A 26,969-nucleotide genomic window follows, 5' to 3' on the forward strand; every position below is an offset into this window, starting at 1 on the left:
TGACAACACACTTCTGCGTTGTCTCCACACTGCTGTACTGTTTGTTGCTACATGCCAAACTTCTTAGCTTTTTACTCTTCATAACTATTTAAATCAACTCTGTATTTAACAAGTTTACCAACGTCTTAGTTAAGTCCTCACACAACTTTTTCAATTCAACTTTTTCGCCTTATCTGCAGGACCTCCTCCGGCCGAAAAAAAAGCCAGACAATTCTCACATGGCTTCTGGAAAGAAATGCTGTCGGCGTGCTAAACCAGTGTCGCTCATTCAGCCCATAGAAAGTTTAGAACCGGTTTTCCCCACTAAGCAACGAGTCAGAGCCCGAGCCTTCTCAGGTCTCTCCTCAACTCGTTATGGGGTCTGAGCCGCCGAAGCCTTCCACCATTAGCTCTGACCAAATTGAAATCCCTAGTCATTTGCTACTCCATTAACCGCAATATTAGACTTAAAAATAATCATCCAGCAATCATACACTTTTTACCAGGGGGCAGGGCTACCGACGTAAAGGCTAATCTGAAGATGGTGCTGGCTAAGGCTAAAACTGGCGAGTGTAGAGAGTATAGTGATATTGTTATCCACGTCGGCACCAACAATGTTCGGATGAAACAGTCGGAGGTCATGCACAGCATAACTTCAGCGTGTAACATCTAGAAAAGGTGTTGGCATTGAGTAATTGTCTTCGGGCGCCTCCCAGTTAGGGGGAGTGATGAGCTCTACAGCAAACTCCCACAACTCAATCGCTGGTTAAAAACAGTTTTCTGCCCCTCCCAAAATATAGAATTTATACATAACCGGCCCTCTTTATGGGACTCCTGGCCTGCTGAGGAGTGACGGACTCCATCCAAGCTGGAGCGGTGATCTCATCTTGTCTATCAACATAGACAGGGCTCTAACTCCTCCAGCTCCACAATGAGAGAGGGTGAAGGCCAGGCAGCAGGCTGTTATCCAGCCTGCCAGCTTAGTGGAGTCTGCCACGAGCACAGCTTTCCCCATTGAGACCGTGTCTGTGCCTCGATCTAGGTCAGGCAAAACTAAACATGGCGGTGTTCGCCTTAGCAATCTCACTGAAATAAAGACCTCCTCCATTCCTGTCATTATTGAAAGAGATTGTGATAATATCTCACATCTCAAAATATTACTACTTCCAAGGAAGTCATAGTCAATGAACTAATCACTGATCATAAATTGATGTGATTGGCCTGACTGAAACAAGGCTCAAGGCTGATGAACAGTGTTAAATGTGGCCTCTCCTCCTGGTTACACTAGTGACCATATCCCCCGATTCATCCCGCAAAGGCGGAGGTGTTGCTAACATTTACGACAGCAAATTTCAATTGTTTTCGTCTTTTGAGCTTTTAGTCATGAAATCTATGCAGTCTACTCAATCACTTTTTATAGCTACTGTTTACAGGCCTCCTGGAAAAGTCCACAGACCCACTCCAAAAGGCTTTCAGAGCCACTGTAGACTCAGTTGGTTTTCTCTAACATGTCTCGGGACCTACGCATTGCCACAATTGCCTGGATCTAGTGTTGTCCCTATGGAATCAATATTGTAGATCTAAATGTTTCTCATAATCATGAACTATCGGAACACCATCTTATTACGTTTGCAACCGCAACAAATAATTTGCTCAGACTCCAACCAAGGACTATCAAAAGCCGCACTATAAATTCTCAAACAACCCAAAGATTCCTACCCAAGGACGTCGGAGTACAAAAATCAGTTTCCACCGAACAGAGGATCTAAACTTAACCTTAATAATACCCGAGACGTAGTCACACCTCAAAAAACAAAAAAAATCTGTCACAAGAAATTAGCTCCCTGGTATACAGAAAATACCCGTTCCCTGAAGCAATCTTCCAGAAAATACCCGGTCCCTGAAGCAATCTTCCAGAAAATACCCGTTCCCTGAAGCAATCTTCCAGAAAATACCCGGTCCCTGAAGCAATCTTCCAGAAAATACCCGGTCCCTGAAGCAATCTTCCAGAAAATACCCGGTCCCTGAAGCAATCTTCCAGAAAATACCCGTTCCCTGAAGCAATCTTCCAGAAAATACCCGTTCCCTGAAGCAATCTTCCAGAAAATACCCGTTCCCTGAAGCAATCTTCCAGAAAATACCCGTTCCCTGAAGCAATCTTCCAGAAAATACCCGTTCCCTGAAGCAATCTTCCAGAAAATTGGAACGGAAATGCCTCTCCACCAAACTGTAAGTCTTCCAACTATCTTAGTCTTAAAACTACCGTGCAGTATCGAAGAGCCACACTGCTGCTTGATCAGCCAAGTTTTCCTAAACAATTCAAAATGTATATTTGATACTGTCGCAAAGCTAACTACAAAGCAGCATTCCCCAAGTGACGATGACCTTCACTTCAGCAGGGGAGAATTCATGAACATCTTTGACAAAAACATCTCCTCTTTGAATATGCATATTTCTCCAAAACTCAGTTCTCATGAGTCTGCACAGAACAGCCAGGACCTTGGATCAATGGAAACACTCAAGTTTTTTAATCCTGTATCTCTCGACACATTCACAAAAATAGTCACTGGGCCCTATTACTACTAAACACCTGAAAGAGCTACTTCCTGTGCTTGGCCCGCCTACTGTATGTTGAACATAATAAATGGCTTATTATCCTGCGGGTGTGTACCAAACTCCATCAAATCAAGTCCAAATCATTCAAATCAAATTGTATTTGTCACCGACACGTCTTTAGCAGAGGTTATGTTGTGTTTCCATCTCCGACAGTGCAGTAATATTTAAGAAGTAATATCTAACAATACACGCAATCTAATGTAAAGGAATGGAATTAAGAATATATAAATATTTGGACGAGCAATGTCAGAGCTGCATAAAAAAGGTACAGTAGAATAGGACAGAATACATCATATACATTATATATACAGTTGCACTCTCCTGCAGCAAAGCACCCCCAAAACATGATGCTGCCACTCCCTTGCTTCACGGTTGGGATGGTGTTCTTCGGCTTGCAAGCATCTCCCTGTTTTTCCTCCAAACATAATGATGGTCATTATGGCCATACAGTTCTATTTTTGTTTCCTCAGACCAGAGGACATTTCTCCAAAAAGTACAAACTTTGTCCCCATGTGCAGTTGCAAACCGTAGTCTGTTTTTTTTATGGCGGTGTTTATACTTGCATACTATTGTTTGTACAGATGAACTTGGTACCTTCAGGCATTTGGAAATTGCTCCCCAGGATGAACCAGACTTGTGGAGGTCTACAGTTTTTTCTGAGGTCTTACATTTACATTTAAGTCATTTAGCAGACGCTCTTATCCAGAGCGACTTACAAATTGGTGCATTCACCTTATGACATCCAGTGGAACAACCACTTTACAATAGTGCATCTAAATATTTTAAGGGGGGGGTGAGAAGGATTACTTTATCCTATCCTAGGTATTCCTTAAAGAGGTGGGGTTTCAGGTGTCTCCGGAAGGTGGTGATTGACTCCGCTGTCCTGGCGTCGTGAGGGAGTTTGTTCCACCATTGGGGAGCCAGAGCAGCGAACAGTTTTGACTGAGCTGAGCGGGAACTGTACTTCCTCAGTGGTAGGGAGGCGAGCAGGCCAGAGGTGGATGAACGCAGTGCCCTTATTTGGGTGTAGGGCCTGATCAGAGCCTGGAGGTACTGAGGTGCCGTTCCCCTCACAGCTCCGTAGGCAAGCACCATGGTCTTGTAGCGGATGCGAGCTTCAACTGGAAGCCAGTGGAGAGAGCAGAGGAGCGGGGTGACGTGAGAGAACTTGGGAAGGTTGAACACTAGACGGGCTGCGGCGTTCTGGATGAGTTGTAGGGGTTTAATGGCACAGGCAGGGAGCCCAGCCAACAGCGAGTTGCAGTAATCCAGACGGGAGATGACAAGTGCCTGGATTAGGACCTGCGCCGCTTCCTGTGTGAGGCAGGGTCGTACTCTGCGGATGTTGTAGAGCATGAACCTACAGGAACGGGCCACCGCCTTGATGTTAGTTGAGAACGACAGTTTGTTGTCCAGGATCACGCCAAGGTTCTTAGCGCTCTGGGAGGAGGACACAATGGAGTTGTCAACCGTGATGGCGAGATCATGGAACGGGCAGTCCTTCCCCGGGAGGAAGAGCAGCTCCGTCTTGCTGATTCTTTTGATTTTCCCATGATGTCAAGCAAAGAGGCACTGAGTTTGAATGTAGGCCTTGAAATACATCCACAGGTACATCTCCAATTGACTCAAATGATGTCAATTAGCCCATCAGAAGCTTCTAAAGCCATGACATAATTTTCTGGAATTTTCCAATCTGTCTAAAGGCACAGTCAACATTGTGTATGTAAACTTCTGACCGACTGGAATTGTGATGCAGTGAATTATAAGTGAAATAATCTATCTGTAAACAATTGTTGGAAATATGACTTGTGTCACAAAGTAGATGTCCTAACCGACTGTATTTTGTTAACAAGAATTTTGTGGAGTGGTTGAAAAACGAGTTCTAATGACTCCAACCTAAGTGTATGTAAACTTCCGACTTCAACTGTACTGTACATATAACATGAGTAATGCAATTATTATTATTATTATTATTATTATTATTATTATTATTATTGATTTCAAGTCTATAGGGCAGCAGCCTCTATTGTGCTAGTGATGGCTATTTAACAGTCTGATGGCGTTTTAGGTAGAAGCTGTTTTTCAGTCTCTCGGTCCCAGTTTTGATGCACCTGTACTGACCTCACCTTCTGGGTGATAGCGGGGCCTGTATCGAATCTCCCTATTTGTCTCAAACATTTTAGAAAAAGCTGTTGCGCAGCATTGACGTCTTGAAGACGAATAATGTATACGAAACGCTCCAGTCTGGTTTTAGACCCCATCATAGTACTCAGACTGTACTCGTGAAGGTGGTAAACAACCTGTTAATGGCTTCAGATCAAGGCTCTGCACCTGTCCTCGTGCTCCGAGACCTTAGTGCCACTTTTGACGTCATCGATCACCACATTCTTTTGGAGAGATTGGAAACCCTAATTGGTCAACACGGACAAGTTCTTGCCTGGTTTAGATCTTATATGTCGCACAGATATCATTTAGTCTCTGTGGACCTATCTTTGTCCTGCCGTACATACCTACACGTACGCTACAGTGACAAGGCGCAGGCCTCCTTATTGTCTCTAGAATTTCTAAGCAAAAACAGCTGGAGTCAAGGTTTTCTCCTTTTCCATTCTTATGGAATGGTCTGCCTATCCGTGTGAGAGACGCGGACTCGGTCTCAACTTTTACGTCTTTACTGAAGGAGGTCCATTGATTGAGTGTAGCCTGGCCCAGGGGTTGCGAAGGTGAACGGCAAGGCACTGGAGAGCAGCCGGCTCCCCTCTCTACACTGGGATTCTCTGCCTCGGACCATATTATGGGGGCTGAGTCACTGGCTTAATAGTGTTCTCCCATGCCGTCCCTAGGAGGAGTGTGTCACGTCGTGCCAGGCTCTTTTCGCTATACTCGACTTGAGTGAGCTGAGTCACTGACGTGATCTTTGCGCCCCCTCGGGCTCGTGCAGTAGGGAAGATCTTTCTGGGCTATACACAGCCTTGTCTCAGGGTAGTATGTTGGTGGTGATATCCCTCTAGTGGTGTGGGGGCTGTGCTTTGGCAAAGTGGGTGGGGTTATATCCTGCCTGGTTGGCCCTGTCCGGGGGTGTCGTCGGACGGGGCCACAGTGTGCCACAACCACCCGTCTCCAGTATCTATGCTGCAATAGAATAGGGTCAGTCTGTCCTATCCGGCGTAATTCTACTGTCTTATCCGGTGTCCTGTGTGAACTTATGCACCCTCTAATTCTCTCATCTCTCTCACTCTCTCTCTCTTTCTCCCCCCCCCCTCCCTGGAGGACCTGAGCCATAAGACCATGCCTCAGGACTGGCCTAACAACTCCTGGCTGTCCCCATTCTACCTGGTCATGCTGCTGATCTAGTTTCTGCTATTTTGCCTTTGGCTATGGAACCCTGACCTGTTCACCGGCCGTGCTACCTTGACGGACCTGCCGTCTCCCTTTCCCTCTCTTCCCACCCCTCTCTCTTCCCACCCCTCTCCCTTTCCCTCCCACTCTACTACACCTGCCGTCTCCCTTTCCCTCTCTTCCCACCCCTCTCTCTTTCCCTCCCACTCTACTACACCTGCCGTCTCCCTTTCCCTCTCTTCCCACCCCTCTCTCTTTCCCTCCCACTCTACTACACCTGCTGTCTCCCTTTCCCTCTCTTCCCACCCCTCTCTCTTTCCCTCCCACTCTACTACACCTGCTGTCTCGACCACTGAATGCTCGGCTATGAAAAGCCAACTGACATTTACTCCTGAGGTGCTGACCTGTTGCACCCTCTACAACCACTGTGATTATTATTGGACCCTGCTGGTCATCTATGTACGTTTGAACATCTCGAAGAACGATCTGGCCTTAATGGCCATGTAATCTTATAATCTCCACCTGTCACACCCAGAAGAGAAATGACCACCCTTCAGAGACTGGTTTCTCTCTAGGTTTCTTCCTAGGTTCATGCCTTTCTAGGGATTTTTGTCCTAGCCACCGTGCCTCTACATCTGCATTGCATGCACTTTGGGGTTTTAGACTGGGCTTCTGTATAAGCATTTTGTGACATCTGGTGATGTATAAATACATTTTATTGAATGATTGATTTGAAATATATATTGACCTCCATTCAGAATGACTCCCAGGTTTGGGAAGAGTAACACAATATGAGACGACCTAAAGCATCTAAACTGGAACAACCACTTCAGTAAGTATTTATATTTCAGTAGCATAAGATGAATCAATCAATGAATGTGGAAAAACAGATACAGTGCCTTTGGAAAGTATTCAGATCCCTTGACATTTTCCACATATTGTTATGGTGCAGCCTTATTCTAAAATGGATTACATTGATTTTTCCCCTCATCATCTACACACAATACCACAATAAATTGAAATATCTGAAATATTACATTTACATAAGTATTCAGACCCTTTACTCAGTACTTTGTTGAAGCACCTTTGGCAGTGATTACAGCATTGAGCATTGACCGATTATGATTTTTCAACGCCGATACGGATACCGATTATTGGAGGACCAAAAAAAGCCAATACCGATAAATCGGCTGATTTTTTACAAATATGACAATTACAACAATACTGAATGAACAATGTTTTAACTTAATATAATACATAAATAAATAATGAAACATGTTCAATTTGGTTTCAATAATGCAAAAACACAGTGTAAAAAGAAGAAAGTAAAAGTGCAATATGTGCCATGTAAAAAAGCTAATGTTTAAGTTCCTTGCTCAGAACATGAGAACATATGAAATCAAATCAAATCAAATCAAATTTATTTATATAGCCCTTCGTACATCAGCTGATATCTCAAAGTGCTGTACAGAAACCCAGCCTAAAACCCCAAACAGCAAACAATGCAGGTGTAAAAGCACGGTGGCTAGGAAAAACTCCCTAGAAAGGCCAAAACCTAGGAAGAAACCTAGAGAGGAACCGGGCTATGTGGGGTGGCCAGTCCTCTTCTGGCTGTGCCGGGTAGAGATTATAACAGAACATGACCAAGATGTTCAAATGTTCATAAATGACCAGCATGGTCAAATAATAATAAGGCAGAACAGTTGAAACTGGAGCAGCAGCACAGTCAGATGGACTGGGGACAGCAAGGAGCCATCATGTCAGGTAGTCCTGGGGCACGGTCCTAGGGCTCAGGTCCTCCGAGAGAGAGAAAGAAAGAGAGAATTAGAGAGAGCATATGTGGGGTGGCCAGTCCTCTTCTGGCTGTGCCAGGTGGAGATTATAACAGAACGTGGCCAAGATGTTCAAATGTTCATAAATGACCAGCATGGTGGTTCCAATTAACATGAGTCTTATAGTCCCAGTTAAGAAGTTTTAGGTTGTAGTTATTATAGGAATTATGATGCGTCAACTATTTCTCTCTATACCATTTGTAATTCATATACCTTTGACTATTGGATGTTCTGATAGGCATATTAGTATTGCCAGTCAAATCTCAGGAGTTGATAGGCTTGAAGTCAAAAACAGCACTGTGCTTCAAGCATTGCTAAAAGCTGCTGGCAAATGCAGTAAAGTGCTGTTTGAATGAATGAATGCTTACTAGCCTGCTGCTGCCTACCACCGCTCAGTCAGGCTGCTCTATCAAATATCAAATCATAGACTTAATTATAATGAACACACAGAAATACTAGCCTTTGGTCATTAATATGGTCAAATCCGGAAACTATCATTTTGAAAACACAACGTTTATTCTTTCAGTGAAATACGGAACTGTTCTGTATTTTATCGAATGGGTGGCATCCCTAAGTCTAAATATTGCTGTTACATTGCACAACCTTCAATGTTATGTCAAAATTATGTACAATTCTGGAAAATGTATGTAGTCTTTGTAAGGAAGAAATGGTCTACACACAGTTCGCAACGAGCTAGGCGGCCAAAACTGCTGCACGTAACAAACAGTTACATGACCTACAGCGTGGTCAAGCAAGTTAATGGAGCTGCCTCCACTATTCCAGACCCATTTCAACTTCAACATTTCGACATCATCAAATCACCTATGTTTAGCCTTATACAGTGACATCTAAAAGATAACAAAAACAATTTACTCCAATAACATCAGTTATATATGATGTGGCTGTCCATAGTTCTGATTTCTGTGTGTGCGTGTGTAGTCTGTGCGTGCGTGAGCATTCATGCATGTAGAAAAATGTAGACAAATGAAAATGCCGGCCTCCTCTCTTTTACGTTGACGGAACGGTCTATCACTCTGTCATACAGTACACACTTCCAGTTTTTGTTGTCCTAGGCTACTTGGCTAAAATACTTGCTTGCTTGCCAAACTTCAAATCAAATCAAATTGTATTTGTCACGTGCGCCGAATAGAACAGGTGTAGTAGGCCTTACAGTGAAATGCTTACTTACAAGACCTTAACCAACAAGGCAGTTTTAAGAGAGAAAAACATAGAATTAAGGAGCAACAATAAATGATCAGTAGCGAGTCTAAAAACAGGGGGTTACGGTACAGAGTCAATGTGGAGGCTATAGACAGGGGGTTACGGTACAGAGTCAATGTGGAGGCTATAGACAGGGGGTTACGGTACAGAGTCAATGTGGAGGCTATAGACAAGGGGTTACGGTACAGAGTCAATGTGGAGGCTATAGACAGGGGGTTACGGTACAGAGTCAATGTGGAGGCTATAGACAGGGGGTTCCGGTACAGAGTCAATGTGGAGGCTATAGACAGGGGGTTCCGGTACAGAGTCAATGTGGAGGCTATATCCAGGGGGTTACGGTACAGAGTCAATGTGGAGGCTATAGACAGGAGGTTCCGGTACAGAGTCAATGTGGAGGCTATAGACAGGGGGTTCCGGTACAGAGTCAATGTGGAGGCTATATATAGGGGGTTACGGTACAGAGTCAATGTGGAGGCTATAGACAGGGGGTTCCGGTACAGAGTCAATGTGGAGGCTATAGACTGGGGGTTCCGGTACAGAGTCAATGTGGAGGCTATATACAGGGGGTTACGGTACAGAGTCAATGTGGAGGCTATAGACAGGGGGTTCCGGTACAGAGTCAATGTGTGGGGGCACCGGTTAGTCGAGGTAATTGAGGTAATATGTCCATGTTGGTATACGTACATGTAGGTAGAGGTAAAGTGACCATACATGGATAATAAACAGAGTAGCAGCAGCATAAGAAAATGGTGGGGGGAGAGGACAATGTAAATAGTCCGGGTAGCCATTTGATTACCTGTTCATGAGTCTTATGGCTTGGGGTAGAAGCTGTTAAGAAGCCTCTTGGACCTAGACTTGGCGCTCCGGTACTGCTTGCCCTTCGGTAGCAGAGAGAACAGTATGATGGCTGGAGTCCTTGGCAATTTTTTGGGGCCTTCCTCTGACACCGCCTGGTATAGAGGTCCTGGATGGCAGGAAGCTTGGCCCAGTGATGTTCTGGGCCGTATGCACTACCCACTGTAGTGCCTTGTGGTCGGAGGCCGAGCAGTTGCCATACCAGGCAGTGATGCAACTCGATGGTGCAGCTGTAGAACTTTTTGAGGATCTGAGGACCCATGCCAAATCTTTTCAGTCTCCTGAATAGGCGTTGTCGTGCCCTCTTCACGACTGTCTTGGTGTGTATGGACCATGAGAGTTTGTTGGTGATGTGAACACCAAGGAATTTGAAGGTCTCAATCTGCTCCACTACAGCCCAGTCGATGAGAATGGGGGCGTGCTCAGTCCCCTTTTTTCTGTAGTCCACAATCATCTCCTTTGTTTTGATCATGTTGAGGGAGAGGTTGTTATTCTGGCACCATACTGCCAGGTCTCTGACCTCATCCCTGTAGGCTGTCTCATCGTTGTCAGTGATCAGGCCTACCACTGTTGTGTCATCGGCAAACTTAATGATGGTGTTGGAGTCGTGCTTGGCCATGCAGTCATGGGTGAACAGGGAGTACAGGAGGAGACTGAGCATGCACTTCCTTTAATGAGCAACGTTAGCAGTATTACTTTAGTGCCTTGTCGCAAACAGGATGCATGTTTTGGAATATTTGTATTCTGTACAGGCTTCCTACTTTTCACTCTGTCATTTAAGTTAGTATTGAGAAGTAACTGCAACGTTGTTGATCCATCCTCAGTGTTCTCCAATTACAGCCATTCAATTTTGCAACCTGATTTATTGGCCTCATGGTGAAATCCCTGAGCGGTTTCCTTCCTCTTCGGCAACTGAGTTAGGAAGGATGCCTGTATCTTTGTAGTGACTAGGTGTATTGATACACCATCCAAAGTGTAATTAATAACGTCACAGTGCTCAAAGGGATATTCAATGTGTGCTTTTTTAAATGTTTTATCCATTTACCAATAGGGGCCCTTTGTTGCAAAGCAGTGGAAAACCTCCACTGGTCTCTGTGATTGAATCTGTGCTTGAAATTCACTGTTCCACTGAGGAACCTTACAGATAATTGTGTAGGGTACAGATATGAGGTAGTCATTTAAAAATCATGTTACACACTATTATTGCACACACAATGACTCCATACAACTTATTATGTGACTTGTTAAGTACATTAATACTCCTGAACTTATTTAGGCTGGCCATAACAAAGGGATTGAATACTTATTGACCCAAGACATTTAATCTTCAAATATTTAATTAATTGGTAAAAATGTAGAAAAACATAATTACACTTTGACATTATGGGGTATTGTGTGAAGGCCAGTTACACACTTTGACATTATGGGGTATTGTGTGAAGGCCAGTTACACACTTTGACATTATGGGGTATTGTGTGAAGGCCAGTTACACACTTTGACATTATGGGGTATTGTGTGTAGGCCAGTTACACACTTTGACATTATGGGGTATTGTGTGTAGGCCAGTTACACACTTTGACATTATGGGGTATTGTGTGTAGGCCAGTTACACACTTTGACATTATGGGGTATTGTGTGTAGGCCAGTTATACACTTTGACATTATGGGGTATTGTGTGAAGGCCAGTTACACACTTTGACATTATGGGGTATTGTGTGAAGGCCAGTTACACACTTTGACATTATGGGGTATTGTGTGAAGGCCAGTTACACACTTTGACATTATGGGGTATTGTGTGTAGGCCAGTTACACACTTTGACATTATGGGGTATTGTGTGTAGGCCAGTTACACACTTTGACATTATGGGGTATTGTGTGTAGGCCAGTTACACACTTTGACATTATGGGGTATTGTGTGTAGGCCAGTTACACACTTTGACATTATGGGGTATTGTGTGTAGGCCAGTTACACACTTTGACATTATGGGGTATTGTGTGTAGGCCAGTTACACACTTTGACATTATGGGGTATTGTGTGTAGGCCAGTTACACACTTTGACATTATGGGGTATTGTGTGTAGGCCAGTTACACACTTTGACATTATGGGGTATTGTGTGTAGGCCAGTTATACACTTTGACATTATGGGGTATTGTGTGAAGGCCAGTTACACACTTTGACATTATGGGGTATTGTGTGTAGGCCAGTTACACACTTTGACATTATGGGTTATTGTGTGAAGGCCAGTTACACACTTTGACATTATGGGGTATTGTGTGAAGGCCAGTTACACACTTTGACATTATGGGGTATTGTGTGAAGGCCAGTTACACACTTTGACATTATGGGGTATTGTGTGTAGGCCAGTTACACACTTTGACATTATGGGGTATTGTGTGTAGGCCAGTTACACACTTTGACATTATGGGGTATTGTGTGTAGGCCAGTTACACACTTTGACATTATGGGGTATTGTGTGTAGGCCAGTTACACACTTTGACATTATGGGGTATTGTGTGTAGGCCAGTTACACACTTTGACATTATGGGGTATTGTGTGTAGGCCAGTTACACACTTTGACATTATGGGGTATTGTGTGTAGGCCAGTTACACACTTTGACATTATGGGGTATTGTGTGTAGGCCAGTTACACACTTTGACATTATGGGGTATTGTGTGTAGGCCAGTTACACACTTTGACATTATGGGGTATTGTGTGTAGGCCAGTTACACACTTTGACATTATGGGGTATTGTGTGTAGGCCAGTTATACACTTTGACATTATGGGGTATTGTGTGAAGGCCAGTTACACACTTTGACATTATGGGGTATTGTGTGTAGGCCAGTTACACACTTTGACATTATGGGTTATTGTGTGAAGGCCAGTTACACACTTTGACATTATGGGGTATTGTGTGAAGGCCAGTTACACACTTTGACATTATGGGGTATTGTGTGAAGGCCAGTTACACACTTTGACATTATGGGGTATTGTGTGTAGGCCAGTTACACACTTTGACATTATGGGGTATTGTGTGTAGGCCAGTTACACACTTTGACATTATGGGGTATTGTGTGTAGGCCAGTTACACACTTTGACATTATGGGGTATTGTGTGTAGGGCAGTTACACACTTTGACATTATGGGGTATTGTGTGAAGGCCAGTTACACACTTTGACATTATGGGGTATTGTGTGAAGGCCAGTTACACACTTTGACATTATGGGGTATTGTGTGTTGGCCAGTTACACACTTTGACATTATGGGTTATTGTGTGAAGGCCAGTTACACACTTTGACATTATGGGGTATTGTGTGTAGGCCAGTTACACACTTTGACATTATGGGGTATTGTGTGTAGGCCAGTTACACACTTTGACATTATGGGGTATTGTGTGTAGGCCAGTTACACACTTTGACATTATGGGGTATTGTGTGTAGGCCAGTTACACACTTTGACATTATGGGGTATTGTGTGAAGGCCAGTTACACACTTTGACATTATGGGGTATTGTGTGTAGGCCAGTTACACACTTTGACATTATGGGGTATTGTGTGAAGGCCAGTTACACACTTTGACATTATGGGGTATTGTGTGTAGGCCAGTTACACACTTTGACATTATGGGGTATTGTGTGTAGGCCAGTTACACACTTTGACATTATGGGGTATTGTGTGTAGGCCAGTTACACACTTTGACATTATGGGGTATTGTGTGAAGGCCAGTTACACACTTTGACATTATGGGGTATTGTGTGTAGGCCAGTTACACACTTTGACATTATGGGGTATTGTGTGTAGGCCAGTTACACACTTTGACATTATGGGGTATTGTGTGAAGGCCAGTTACACACTTTGACATTATGGGGTATTGTGTGTAGGCCAGTTACACACTTTGACATTATGGGGTATTGTGTATAGGCCAGTTTCACACTTTGACATTATGGGGTATTGTGTGTAGGCCAGTTACACACTTTGACATTATGGGGTATTGTGTGTAGGCCAGTTACACACTTTGACATTATGGGTATTGTGTGAAGGCCAGTTACACACTTTGACATTATGGGGTATTGTGTGTAGGCCAGTTACACACTTTGACATTATGGGGTATTGTGTGTAGGCCAGTTACACACTTTGACATTATGGGGTATTGTGTGTAGGCCAGTTACACACTTTGACATTATGGGGTATTGTGTGTAGGCCAGTTACACACTTTGACATTATGGGTATTGTGTGAAGGCCAGTTACACACTTTGACATTATGGGGTATTGTGTGTAGGCCAGTTACACACTTTGACATTATGGGGTATTGTGTGAAGGCCAGTTACACACTTTGACATTATGGGGTATTGTGTGTAGGCCAGTTACACACTTTGACATTATGGGGTATTGTGTGTAGGCCAGTTTCACACTTTGACATTATGGGGTATTGTGTGTAGGCCAGTTACACACTTTGACATTATGGGGTATTGTGTGTAGGCCAGTTACACACTTTGACATTATGGGTATTGTGTGAAGGCCAGTTACACACTTTGACATTATGGGGTATTGTGTGTAGGCCAGTTACACACTTTGACATTATGGGGTATTGTGTGTAGGCCAGTTACACACTTTGACATTATGGGGTATTGTGTGAAGGCCAGTTACACACTTTGACATTATGGGGTATTGTGTGTAGGCCAGTTACACACTTTGACATTATGGGGTATTGTGTGTAGGCCAGTTACACACTTTGACATTATGGGGTATTGTGTGTAGGCCAGTTACACACTTTGACATTATGGGGTATTGTGTGTAGGCCAGTTACACACTTTGACATTATGGGGTATTGTGTGTAGGCCAGTTATACACTTTGACATTATGGGGTATTGTGTGAAGGCCAGTTACACACTTTGACATTATGGGGTATTGTGTGTAGGCCAGTTACACACTTTGACATTATGGGTTATTGTGTGAAGGCCAGTTACACACTTTGACATTATGGGGTATTGTGTGAAGGCCAGTTACACACTTTGACATTATGGGGTATTGTGTGAAGGCCAGTTACACACTTTGACATTATGGGGTATTGTGTGTAGGCCAGTTACACACTTTGACATTATGGGGTATTGTGTGTAGGCCAGTTACACACTTTGACATTATGGGGTATTGTGTGTAGGCCAGTTACACACTTTGACATTATGGGGTATTGTGTGTAGGGCAGTTACACACTTTGACATTATGGGGTATTGTGTGAAGGCCAGTTACACACTTTGACATTATGGGGTATTGTGTGAAGGCCAGTTACACACTTTGACATTATGGGGTATTGTGTGTAGGCCAGTTACACACTTTGACATTATGGGTTATTGTGTGAAGGCCAGTTACACACTTCGACATTATGGGGTATTGTGTGTTGGCAAGTTACACACTTTGACATTATGGGGTATTGTGTGTAGGCCAGTTACACACTTTGACATTATGGGGTATTGTGTGTAGGCCAGTTACACACTTTGACATTATGGGGTATTGTGTGTAGGCCAGTTACACACTTTGACATTATGGGGTATTGTGTGTAGGCCAGTTACACACTTTGACATTATGGGGTATTGTGTGTAGGCCAGTTACACACTTTGACATTTAATCCATTTTAAATGCAGGCTGTAACACAACAAAAAGGGGTGTGAAAATGTTCTGAAAGCACTATACTGTATATAATAATAATAATATATGCCATTTAGCAGACGCTTTTATCCAAAGCGACTTACAGTCATGTGTGCATACATTCTATGTATGGGTGGTCCCGGGGATCGAACCCACTACCCTGGCGTTACAAGCGCCATGCTCTACAAACTGAGCTACAGAAGGACCACGCAGGTATATAGAGTGTGTGAGCATGTGGGCTGAGCAGACAGTTAACAGAGAACACACAACAAAAACATAAAGAAAAGTTATTCTTTGTGCGTTGAGGCGCTATGCCTTTATTGGGCTTTCAAGCTCCAGCTCCTCTACTAATGCACCAAAAGACTGTGAGCTATGTCATTGTACATACATTGGAGGAATACTGCCACTTAAGTACTGTGGTCAGTTTGTATTACCTTGTAAATGAAGGTATAACGTCCGGTGGGGGTCTACTTCGGGAGAGTCGGTCCACCGGGAGAGTCGGTCCACCGAGAGACTGAAGTGGGATGAATTGAGGCCCCACACATTCTTCAGAGAAGTGTCTGATGACCTCCCAGTCACCCCATCCCGATCCCTTGGATAGAGCCCCTCTCCACTCTCACCAATAACCACCATTGAATCTTAGCTATTATGACAAACAAAGAATAATAATGACTCAGTATGAAGAATAATGACTCAGTATGAAGAATAATGACTCAGTATGCTCTCCTAAGCTGCCCAGAATTCTTATTCATTTTACCATTTTTATTTTCCCTTGTGAAATTGTGATGCAGAAAGTGAAGCACAGAGATACAAATACACCCCCCCCCCTGTATTGCTGTTCCCCTAACCCCATCCAGACTGAAACTTGAGGGACCGTTTGACCCACAGGCCACAGAGGGTTGCCATTGATTTTAGGGACATGCTTCAAGTCAGTTTATAGACACATTTATTCTGATCCCCCTTCACTTGTTACCTTGGCAACAACTGCTCTTTCCTGGGGTCCTCACAAAATGACACACACACACACACACACCGACACACATATGCACGCACACATGTACAGACACACAGGCACGCCAGCATGCACACACACAACAACACACACAAACCCGCACACATTACACACCCTTGTGTCGTCGTCTTCATTATTATAACTTAATTGTACAAATCCTATTTTCCCCCTGCAGTCAATGACATAGTCCAACAAATCCTGACACATCCGTAAAGCGGTTTCACAAAAATCCCTGATAATCTGAAAGACAGAATTTAGGATTCAAAACAAGGCCTTGGGTAAGTGAAGAGCATCAAGTACGAACTCTGATTATTGCTTGTAGTTTTTTTCTCTCCTCTCCCTCATCTCCGTCAGCTGTCTCAATCCGTCTCTCACTACCCCTGCACATCGACGAGGTACTGGTACCCTGTGTATATGGCCAAGTTATCGTTTCTCATTGTGTATGTATTCCTTGTGTTATTATTGTTCTATATCTTTCTCTGGATTGTTGGTAAGGGCCGTAAGTAAGCATTTCACTGTTAGTCTACACCTATTGTTCACGAAGCAAAATTGGATTTGATTTGAATGAGATGACCGAGGTGACAGTGTGACGCCATTGCCACTGATATTATTACAACAGTTTATCAGCAAAGAAACACATGCAGACGAATTGATGCAATTTAGCCATTGGTCAGGGAATTAAAATGCAAAGTGCACCATAATTCATGCAGTGTTGTGGTAATACGTTTAAAGTGAGATATGAATGACCAGAGAGCCGTGGAGAATTCCATATTTGGCTTGACATTGTGCCCAAATATGCCTGACAGATTCTTTGGCGGTTGCAGATCGTTTTCCAACTGAGTGTACACATTCCTATGAGATTGGACATGACAAAACATTTATTTGGCGTCAAAAGCAACAGCTGCCAGTTGTGTTGGTATGCAATGTTAGCGGTCTGTCTTCTCTGCACTTAGAACAAGAGCATCACAGAGGGGCAGTGACCATTGAGCGGCGAGCCAGCAACTGGGGAGTTGCCAGTTCAAATCCCGGGTCGGACGGGGGACAAAAGTGAGCTGGTATCAGATGCTGTTGCCTGCTGTTGTGTCCTTGAGCTAGACACTTAACTCACCGGAACAACTGCTCCACGAGCGACCTCTCCAACATGTATGTGTGTCTTTCAGAGGGGTTCGGATGAAGTGGAAGACAAGTTTTGTCTGGCCCTTGTGTACATTCCACCCAAATACTACAATTTATGTTGTTGTTTACCATAGCAATTACTGGGGTGAATCATGCCAACAATCGTTATGTTAAAGTCTCTTTTGCTCCTTTTGTAGCAGCTGTAGCCAGAATGCAACACTCAGACAGGCCAAGGCCATGACAACACTTTGCGACTCTGTAAAGAAAAGGCCATATCTCAGACTGGCCAATAAAAAATAAAAGATTAAGATGGGCAAAAGAACAGACACTGGACAGACGAACTCTGCCTAGAAGGCCAGCATCCTGGAGTCACCTCTTCACTGTTGACGTTGAGACAGGTGTTTTTCTGGTACTATTTAATGAAGCTGCAAGTTGAGGACTTGTGAGGCGTCTGTTTCTCAAACTAGACACTGTATTTGTCCTCTTGCTCAGGTGTGCACCGGGGCCTCCCGCTCCTCTTTCTATTCTGGTTAGCGCCAGTTTGCGATGTTCTGTGAAGGGAGTAGTATACATCGTTGTATGAGATCTTCAGTTTCTTGGCAATTTCTCACATGGAATAGCCTTCATTTCTCATGACAAGAATAGACTGACGAGTTTCAGAAGAAAGTCTTTGTTTCTGGCCATTTTGAGCCTGTAATTGAATCCACAAATGCTGATGCTCCAGATACTCAATTAGTCTAAAGAAGGCCAGTTTTATGGCTTCTTTAATCTGAACAACAGTTTTCAGCTGGTAATGGGCTTCTGTACGCCTATTTAGATATTCAATAAAAAAATCTGTCATTTCCAGCTACAATAGTCATTTACAACATTAACAAAATCTACACTGTATTTCTGATAAAGGTTATATTATTTTAATGGACTAAATATGTGCTTTTCTTTCAAAAACAAGGACATTTCTAAGTGACCCCAAACTTTTGAACGCTAGTGAATTTTTTATGAGGGAACGAACAGCTGACTGATGGATGGCCGGGCATTCGTGCGATTGAGTCAGTTTCTGCGTTAATATGGACTCTTATTAACAACGTGATGAAGGTTTGTTGACAAGGTGTTGTAGAAAACAATGAATAGAATGGGCTTGGAACCTCTAACCCTGGCCATTTGACAGGTAAACTCATGGGTACACTCGCAATGGCTGCCTGGTATTGTGATGCAATCATTTCCACTGTAATGTAGAATCGTCATGAAAAATTATGTATACTGATGTGGCTTATGCAATGTTATGTATTTTTTGTAATGTCAGTTGAGTTGAATCAATAAATCACAGCACATATTGATGGGTACACTTCCTGCTTTTACTTCCTGCTTTGCTCCTATATGGGTACACTTCCTGCTTTGCTCCTATATGGGTACACTTCCTGCTTTTACTTCCTGCTTTGCTCCTATATGGGTACACTTCCTACTTTTACTTCCTGCTTTGCTCCTATATGGGTACACTTCCTGCTTTTACTTCCTGCTTTGCTCCTATATGGGTACACTTCCTGCTTTTACTTCCTGCTTTGCTCCTATATGGGTACACTTCCTGCTTTTACTTCCTGCTTTGCTCCTATATGGGTACACTTCCTGCTTTTACTTCCTGCTTTGCTCCTATATGGGTACACTCGCAATAGTCCAAGTCGGTATTAGATAGAACGTCGTGGCCCCGCACGCCTGTGGAGAAAACAACTTGTGGTTACCTAGGTTACTCTATTGGCTCACAGAAAAAAATACATATTTTTCAAAAGCATTTTCCTTGCTGTCTGCTTGTTTTAATCAATTACACAACCACATTTAAGAAGATTTCAACATGTATAAAGATTCTTTCTCAACATTGCCTGCTCTCTGACATTCTCATTACTTAGAAAAATTTAATTTTGTAGGGCCTCCCTAATTGCCCCACTCATCTTCAATGGCGAAGTTGCTGTATATTGGTGGGAACTGGAACACGCTGTCGTACACATCGATCTAGAGCCTCCCAAACATGCTTATAGGTGACATGTCTGGTGAGCAGGGTTGGGTAGGCTACTTTCTAAATGTAATCCGTTACAGTTACTATTTACCTGTCCAAAATTGTAATCAGTAACGTAATTTATGGATTACCAAACTCAGTAACGTAATCTGATTACATTCAGTTACTTTTAGATTACTTTCCCCTTAAGAGGCATAAGAAGAAGACAAAAATGTATGTTACCAGGGATAAATCAATTTAAAGTTTACATAGCTGGCCATATATGGATGTTACATTTTACTTCATGGGTTAGTAATGTAGGCTTTCTACCACATATAATAATACGATAAAATGATATCTTTACATTAAAAACCAAACTCTGTTGTTTATGATTTTATTGACTGACTGGGCTCATTGAATCGAGTTGAAAGATCAATGCTGCGCTCATGGAATGGCATGCTTTGAGCTATTTTACATGTGAAAAATGAATGCCATATGCTGCATTTGCTATAGGCCTATTGTTTACCTTACTGTTGGTGACACTTTGATATCTTGATAATGTGCAGCTGTTTAAAGGGAAAATCCACAGATGAAACAACAACAAAACGGTCGCCCCGCCTCTGTTTTGGGAAAAAGCTGAGGGATGGGCCTGGAGAAATGTAACCACTCTCAGATTAATAGAGAGTTGTGGATGCAAGGACTGACCAATCATGATATCCAAATGATTGTTTTAACCATGTTATGAGGCTATACAGTGTTTGTTTACATTTACAAACATTGGAGAAAAACAAGCTTATATTTTGGGCTCTCATGGAGTGTGACAGTTGAACTAAGCTCATGAAGCAATTCTAAGTTATATTCTTCAAGAATCAAATCATTTTTATGTCCAAAAATGGATGTAGCAACTACAGATTGCCACTTTAAGTCTATCAAAAGTGTGCGCGTTTGAACATGTCCATTAGGCCTATGGATAAAAGCAATTTATCAGCGTGAATTAGATTGAGAAATAAAAGCTCCACTTTTATTCCATAGGCTGGGATCTGCACTGTGCAGCTGTTGCGAGAGTGCATTTTTCACTGGCTGTCCACTGGTTTCAAAAACAATGATTGATAGGCAGCTTAAACTTCTTGAATTCAACCATTATTGGGGTCAAATACACACAGATTTGTGAACAGCCGTCCACAACAACCACACTCTGTAAGGCGCAAATAGCTAGATGAGAGAGCAGCAGCGTGAGTCACATCAATGCGCTGTGTAGATATCAATAATAAGTGATATCCGTATCACCGTAGACGACACCACTGCTGTCATCCTGACCTCCCAGCCTTTATTCAAGTTGGATCATCTTTGGATGCCGACAGCAGTCGCATCATTGGAAAACATAGCTTGGACTGTAGCCTACAAAAGCCTATTCCTGCTCTTTTCCCGTGATCCATCAAACACATTTGGTGCGTCACCATTGTGGTCACTGATTTGTCGCCAGAATCGCTCAGATGGAACAAACTTAAACTGGCGCCTTTTTTCAACGCTGATTTGAATGTCATTGAGAAAACAGAAGTGTCAAATACATTATTTTGCAAACCTCCTTTCTGAATTTAAAAGTAATCCTCGAAGTAATCGTCTAGTTTTTCAAAAGTATCTGTAATCTGATTACAATATTTTTGCTGGTAATGTAACAGATCCCAGTCACTTGTTTTTGTAATCCCTTACATGTAATGGATTACATGTAATCCGTTACTCCCCAACCCTGCTTGTTAGTATGCAGGCCATGGAAGAACTGGGACATTTTCAGCTTCCAGGAATTGTGTACAGATCATTGCGACATGGGGCTGTGCATTATCATGCTGAAACTTGAGGTGATGGCGGTGGATGGCACAACAATGGGCCTCAGGATCTCGTCAAGGGTATCTCTGTGCATTTAAATTGCCATTGGTAAAATGCAATTGTGTTTGTTGTCTGTTGCTTATGCCTGCCCATACTACAAACCCACCACCACCATGGGGCACTCTGTTCACAATGTTGACATCAGCAAACCGCTCACCCACACAACGCCATACACACTGTCTGTCATTTGCCCGGTACATCCGTGAAGAGCACACTTCTCCAGTGTGCCAGTGGCCATCGAAGGTGAACATTTTCTCACTGAAGTCAATAACGACGCTGAACTGCAGTCAGGTCAAGGCCCGGTTGAGGACTACGAGCACGCATGTGAGCTTCCCTGAGACGTTTCTGACAGTTTGAACAAAAATGATTCGGTTGTGAAAACCCACAGTTTCATCAGCTGTCTAGGAGGCTGGTCTTAGACGATCCTGCAGGTGAAGCAGCCTGATGTAGGAGGTCCTGGGCTTATTGTCCCCAGCATAAGGTGCACTTGAGCAATGATCATGCTGTTGAATCCGTTTGTTGATATGGCCCCACCTGTCAGGTGGATAGATTATCTTGGCAAAGGAGAAATGCTCACTAGAACGGATGTAAACAAAGTTGTGCACAACATTTGAGAAAGAAGCTTTTTGTGTGTATGGAACATTTCTGGGATCTTGTATTTCAGCTCATGAAACATGGGGCCAACACTTTGCATGTTGCATTTCTATTTTTGTTCAGTATAAATGTCTTACCTGTGATGTTTTCCACACACATAGCTACGTGTAGCCTACTTGGACAACGGGTCCCCACATTTCCCACTCTACCACGCCGAAGAGCCTGAAGCCCCAGGGCTCTTCTCGCAGCTGCTATTTCCCTACGTGGAAGCATCGGGATTGTGGACCTGGTTACATGAACAACAACAGCAGCGTTTTGGCACGTTTTGTTATTTCTATATAACAAAACAAATCTACGACGAAGTTGGCTCTTTTACAATGTGGGTCAATTTGAAAGAATGTTTATATTCTCCCAATTTGTGGACGTGGATATATATCTCTCTCTATATATATATATATATATGTGTTGCTATTTGAAAGGTTATTAAGGGGACTACAGTCATTTGGCCAATTACCTTTATCCAAAATACCATGACCGTCAGAGCCACCAGCCATACAGTACTGGAAGTACAGTCAACATAATGCCTAACATAAGCACCACACACACACACACACACACATGTCCAGTTCTGTATCCATATGCAGATCTATTCAAATGTCCCTGTCTGATCCCTATAGCACACAGAGCCGTGTCTCTGTCTCTCTCTTCCTCTTCCGCCTCCTATTCCTGTCCCGATATAGCCTCCATAACACTACATTATTATCCGATTAGCTTGTCTCTCTTCCAGGGTTTCTCATAAAGCCCTGTTATAGAGTTTGGAATGGAGCTTTTGGTGGAAAGACAATGAGATACACAGATGTACAGTACATCTGAATCCATTTGAATCGAGCACCGAGCGGAAACCACTGGTCTGACTTGACATACCTTTGGCGTCTTGGTGCATTTTCCGTTCCTGGCGTCCTTGATATAGGCGATGTCCAGGAGATCAGTGTCCTTTAAGAAACCAACAGAAATAGAAGAGTACGTTTCAGTCACATGTGGGTTCACTGACTGTATGGTTGATTATGTACCGATAAAACATTATGATATACAATGGTATCACCCTTTATCAGCCACCCCAAAAATGCAATACAAAGGATTAGTATAGCCCAACGTTGGGCTATAGCGTGAAATCGAATGCTACAACTGGATGAATCATGATGAAAGATAATGTTGTTGAAAGCCTGGACAGAGGATAAGTGCAGGCAAATATTTCCTAATATACCTTTCTGGTGGAGGAGCTTCAGCATGGTACAGGGTAGTGTGTGTGTGTGTGTGTGTGTGTGTGTGTGTGTGTGTGTGTGTGTGTGTGTGTGTGTGTGTGTGTGTGTGTGTGTGTGTGTGTGTGTGTGTGTGTGTGTGTGTGTGTGTGTGTGTGTGTGTGTGTGTGTGTGTGTGTGTGTGTGTGTGTTGCAACATTGATGAAGCAGCAACAGTCTGCTGAGGAACGGTCGTACCGTAGTGAGTTTCTGGCCACTCCATTAAGTATAACCTGTCTCCCATTTCCAGAACAGGATAGTCATAGTTTTATTTGCCTCATAAAATAGTAAATCAATCAAACTGTGTGTTACATCTCTCATAAAGCTGTGATTGAGAATAGCCTATGCTTAGACTTTAGGACAACACCTTCTTAGTCTAGAATATTTGGGGGAAAAAGCTTCTGTTCATAACTTTAACTTGTCTTAAATATTTTATTATAGGACAGTAAGAGGACAGGTTATTGGCTATTTGGTTTTCAACCTCGCGTGGTTGCGAGGGATTTTCCCGGTCCGCATGTGTCATTTATTTCTTAATACACCTACACTTTAGAAACATGATCATTTTTAGAAAATATAAGCTAGACACAAGATAGTTAAGGAGCGTCTGTTATAAACAGTGAGCATACTCAGATTATTGCGCAAAATTACCCAAACAGGATAGGCACCCTATTTCAGGTTTCACTCTCAACAAAATGTATTTATTTTTTAAATAGAAAAACAACAATAGTCAGATGTTATAATTCCACAAGAATGATTAAAGCACATCAGGAGACCATTTTGCATGTCTGAGAGTGTAGTTGCCCTTTAACTCAATTGGACACCTGGCAAGAGTACATTTGGCTGGCGGTCTTTCTGTACTGTACAATGTAGGCCTGCAGTGTACACGATGTAATGGCAGAGTTTGCCCTCTTAATTGATACAAATCATCCTAAAATCACTCTGCCAGGCAGGCCTACTTTGCAGTCAACATTTAATTGGGAAGGTTTTTTGGGAAAGCCTTTAGAAATGTTTATTCAAACACTGCATTATGGCTGAATCGCACATCGCAAAGATTCAACCAAGACTTCGGACCAAACCTTTTCAATACCCAGTTGTTGCATTTATAGGTAGATATCACAAGTTGAAAGTTCTCTCTTAAGTACACCACTGGCTACCGATGTCGTTACTCTGTGAGCTCCTCCCATGTGACAACCAGTGGAGAGCTGCGCACTCTTGCTGCGATATTACACTCAAGGCACGCATGCAAATATTTCACGTGCTTGACCATTGTGTAGCCTGCTTCCTGCATTACTTCTCTATTACAATACAGCATTGGTACCTCCGCTACACTACTTTGATACAGTATGCATCAATGGGCATGCAGATCAGAGTATACGCAATGCCCACTGAGCAAAAAGTGGGTATAGCCCGCACTACACCACTGTGCTAGAGCCTAAAGGGCTCTCCACCGTGATTTCACAGTCTACGCACATAGAGCTAAGGAGCCCCATTTCCATCGCGTTCCACTCATTCAACACACAAACCGCATAGAGAGCTTTGCAAACGAAGCTCCGTAAGATAGACTGTGTGGAGCGCTTAAGGCCCGTGCATCTGACAGAGAGAGAGAGAGAGAGAGAGAGAGAGAGAGAGAGAGAGAGAGAGAGAGAGAGAGAGAGAGAGAGAGGAACAATGTTATCTGACTGGACATTTTGCTCTGTTTTGGTGCAATTCTCCACTCTGTATGGCCTACATTCCACTCCTGCCTTCTATACAGAACATATGTATTAAAATAGGCAAAGAGGAATCGGCAAATTACTCGGAATGTCACTTGTGTGCTGCCCTGCTGTGTGCTGCGAGACTCTGTTCTGCGCGGACCCCAGTCAAATTCAAATAGGCTGAGCCAGATCCATATATATAGAGAGAGAGAGTTAGGCCAACGAGCGGGGAGATTCCGTTTCTCCTCCAATAGCCGTTTCTGAGTGCTAATGAACAGAGGCAGGCATCAACAACATTTTCAAAAACAAAAAGGTCTATATGGGCGCGAACATAGCAGACCTGGCCCAACTCTTTAGGAACACCTGCTCTTCCCCATGACACAGACTGATGACAATCCAGATGACAGCTATGCTCCCTTATTGATGTCACCTGTTAAATCCACTTCTGTCAGTGTAGATGAAGGGGAGGAGACGGGTTAAAGAAGGATTTTGAAGCCTTGAGACAATTGAGACGTGGATTGTGTCCGCGTGCCATTCAGAGGGTGGATGGGCAAGACAAAAGATAGAAGTGCCTTTGAACGGGGTGTGGTAGTCGGTGACAGGCGCACCGGTTTGAGTGTGTAGAACTGCGACGCTGCTGGGTTTTTCACCCTCAACGGTTTCCCGGGTGTGTCAAGAATGGTCCACCACCCAAAGGACATCCAGCCGACTTGACACAACAGTGGGAAGCATTGGAGTCTACATGGGCCAGTATCCCTGTGGAAAACGTTTGACGCCTCGCATACACACACACACACACACCTTTAGAGTCCAATTGAGGCTGTTCATTTTTTAAACCTTTTGAAAAATTCCTTTTCCTACCCATTTTCCTGGTATCTAATTGGTAGTTACATTCTTGTCTCATCGCTGCAACTCCTATACGGAGACGGGAAAGGTGAAGGTCGAGAGCCATGCGTCCTCCGAAACACAACCCAGCCAAGCTGCACAGCTTCTTGACGCAATGCTCGCTTAACCCAGGCGCCAGCCGCACCAATGTGTCGGAGGAAACACCGTACACCTGGCGACCGTGTCAGGGCGTACTGCGCCCGGCCCGCCACGGTAGTTTCTAGTGCGCAATGGGACAAGGACATCCCTGCCGGCCAAACCCTCCCCTAAACCGGACGACGCTGGGCCAATTATGCGCCACCCCATGGGTCTCTCAGTCACGGCCAGCTGCGACAGAGCTTGGACTCAAACCCAGAATCCAATTGAGGCTGTTCTGAGGGCAACTCAAAATTATGAAGGTGTTCCTTTATTTGTTATCTCAACCATACCCTAACCACTGCTCATCGTGTCGAGTGTTTTCGTGTCCCAGTAAACTAGGGTTGGGCGATATATTACGATAGCATAGTCTACCGACAATGATTGACAGCCCTGGTTTAGCCCAGAGTCATATACACTGATAGTACAGAACATAACAGAACAGTGTGTGTGTGTGTGTGTGTGTGTGTGTGTGTGTGTGTGTGTGTGTGTGTGTGTGTGTGTGTGTGTGTGTGTGTGTGTGTGTGTGTGTGTGTGTGTGTGTGTGTGTGTGTGTGTGTGTGTGTGTGTGTGTGTGTGTGTGTGTGTGTAGGGTAGTGGTTAGGAAACACGCAGGGGATTCATTTAGAGAGGATACGGTTGTACTGTATGCGTGTCAGCCAGCCTAGAAACACTAACACTCACTGTCTTACAATAACACACTGGCGTGTGCAATTTGACCATAAGTAGGCTACAAATCTCCCCAGGTGGACTGAAATCCTGCCAAAAAGAGGATTCACACACTCACACAGACACAAACTCATCCACAGACACAAACTCATCCACACACACACAGTGAAGATGTACCTGTGAGCTATCGACTCAACGGCTACTTCCCTCCTTCTC

At 43.6% G+C, this 26,969-nt stretch overlaps 1 protein-coding gene across 3 annotated transcripts in view; it reads right to left on the reverse strand.

The window, feature by feature from the left end:
• Nucleotides 1–26,969, reverse strand: part of LOC123990996 (1-phosphatidylinositol 4,5-bisphosphate phosphodiesterase beta-1-like) — a 256,259-nt gene that overhangs the window by 177,875 nt on the left and 51,415 nt on the right. For all 3 annotated transcript variants that reach the window (XR_006830736.1, XM_046292086.1, XM_046292087.1), the window contains exon 3: nucleotides 22,997–23,065. Coding sequence is in view for 2 of the 3 variants with exons in the window: in XM_046292086.1 (XP_046148042.1) it covers nucleotides 22,997–23,065 (69 nt within the window). In the remaining variant the exon portion in view is untranslated. The remainder of the gene's footprint in view (nucleotides 1–22,996; nucleotides 23,066–26,969) is intronic.

The sequence above is a fragment of the Oncorhynchus gorbuscha genome, linkage group LG12 (assembly GCF_021184085.1).
Source record: "Oncorhynchus gorbuscha isolate QuinsamMale2020 ecotype Even-year linkage group LG12, OgorEven_v1.0, whole genome shotgun sequence".
In the NCBI taxonomy this organism is placed as follows: domain Eukaryota; kingdom Metazoa; phylum Chordata; class Actinopteri; order Salmoniformes; family Salmonidae; genus Oncorhynchus; species Oncorhynchus gorbuscha.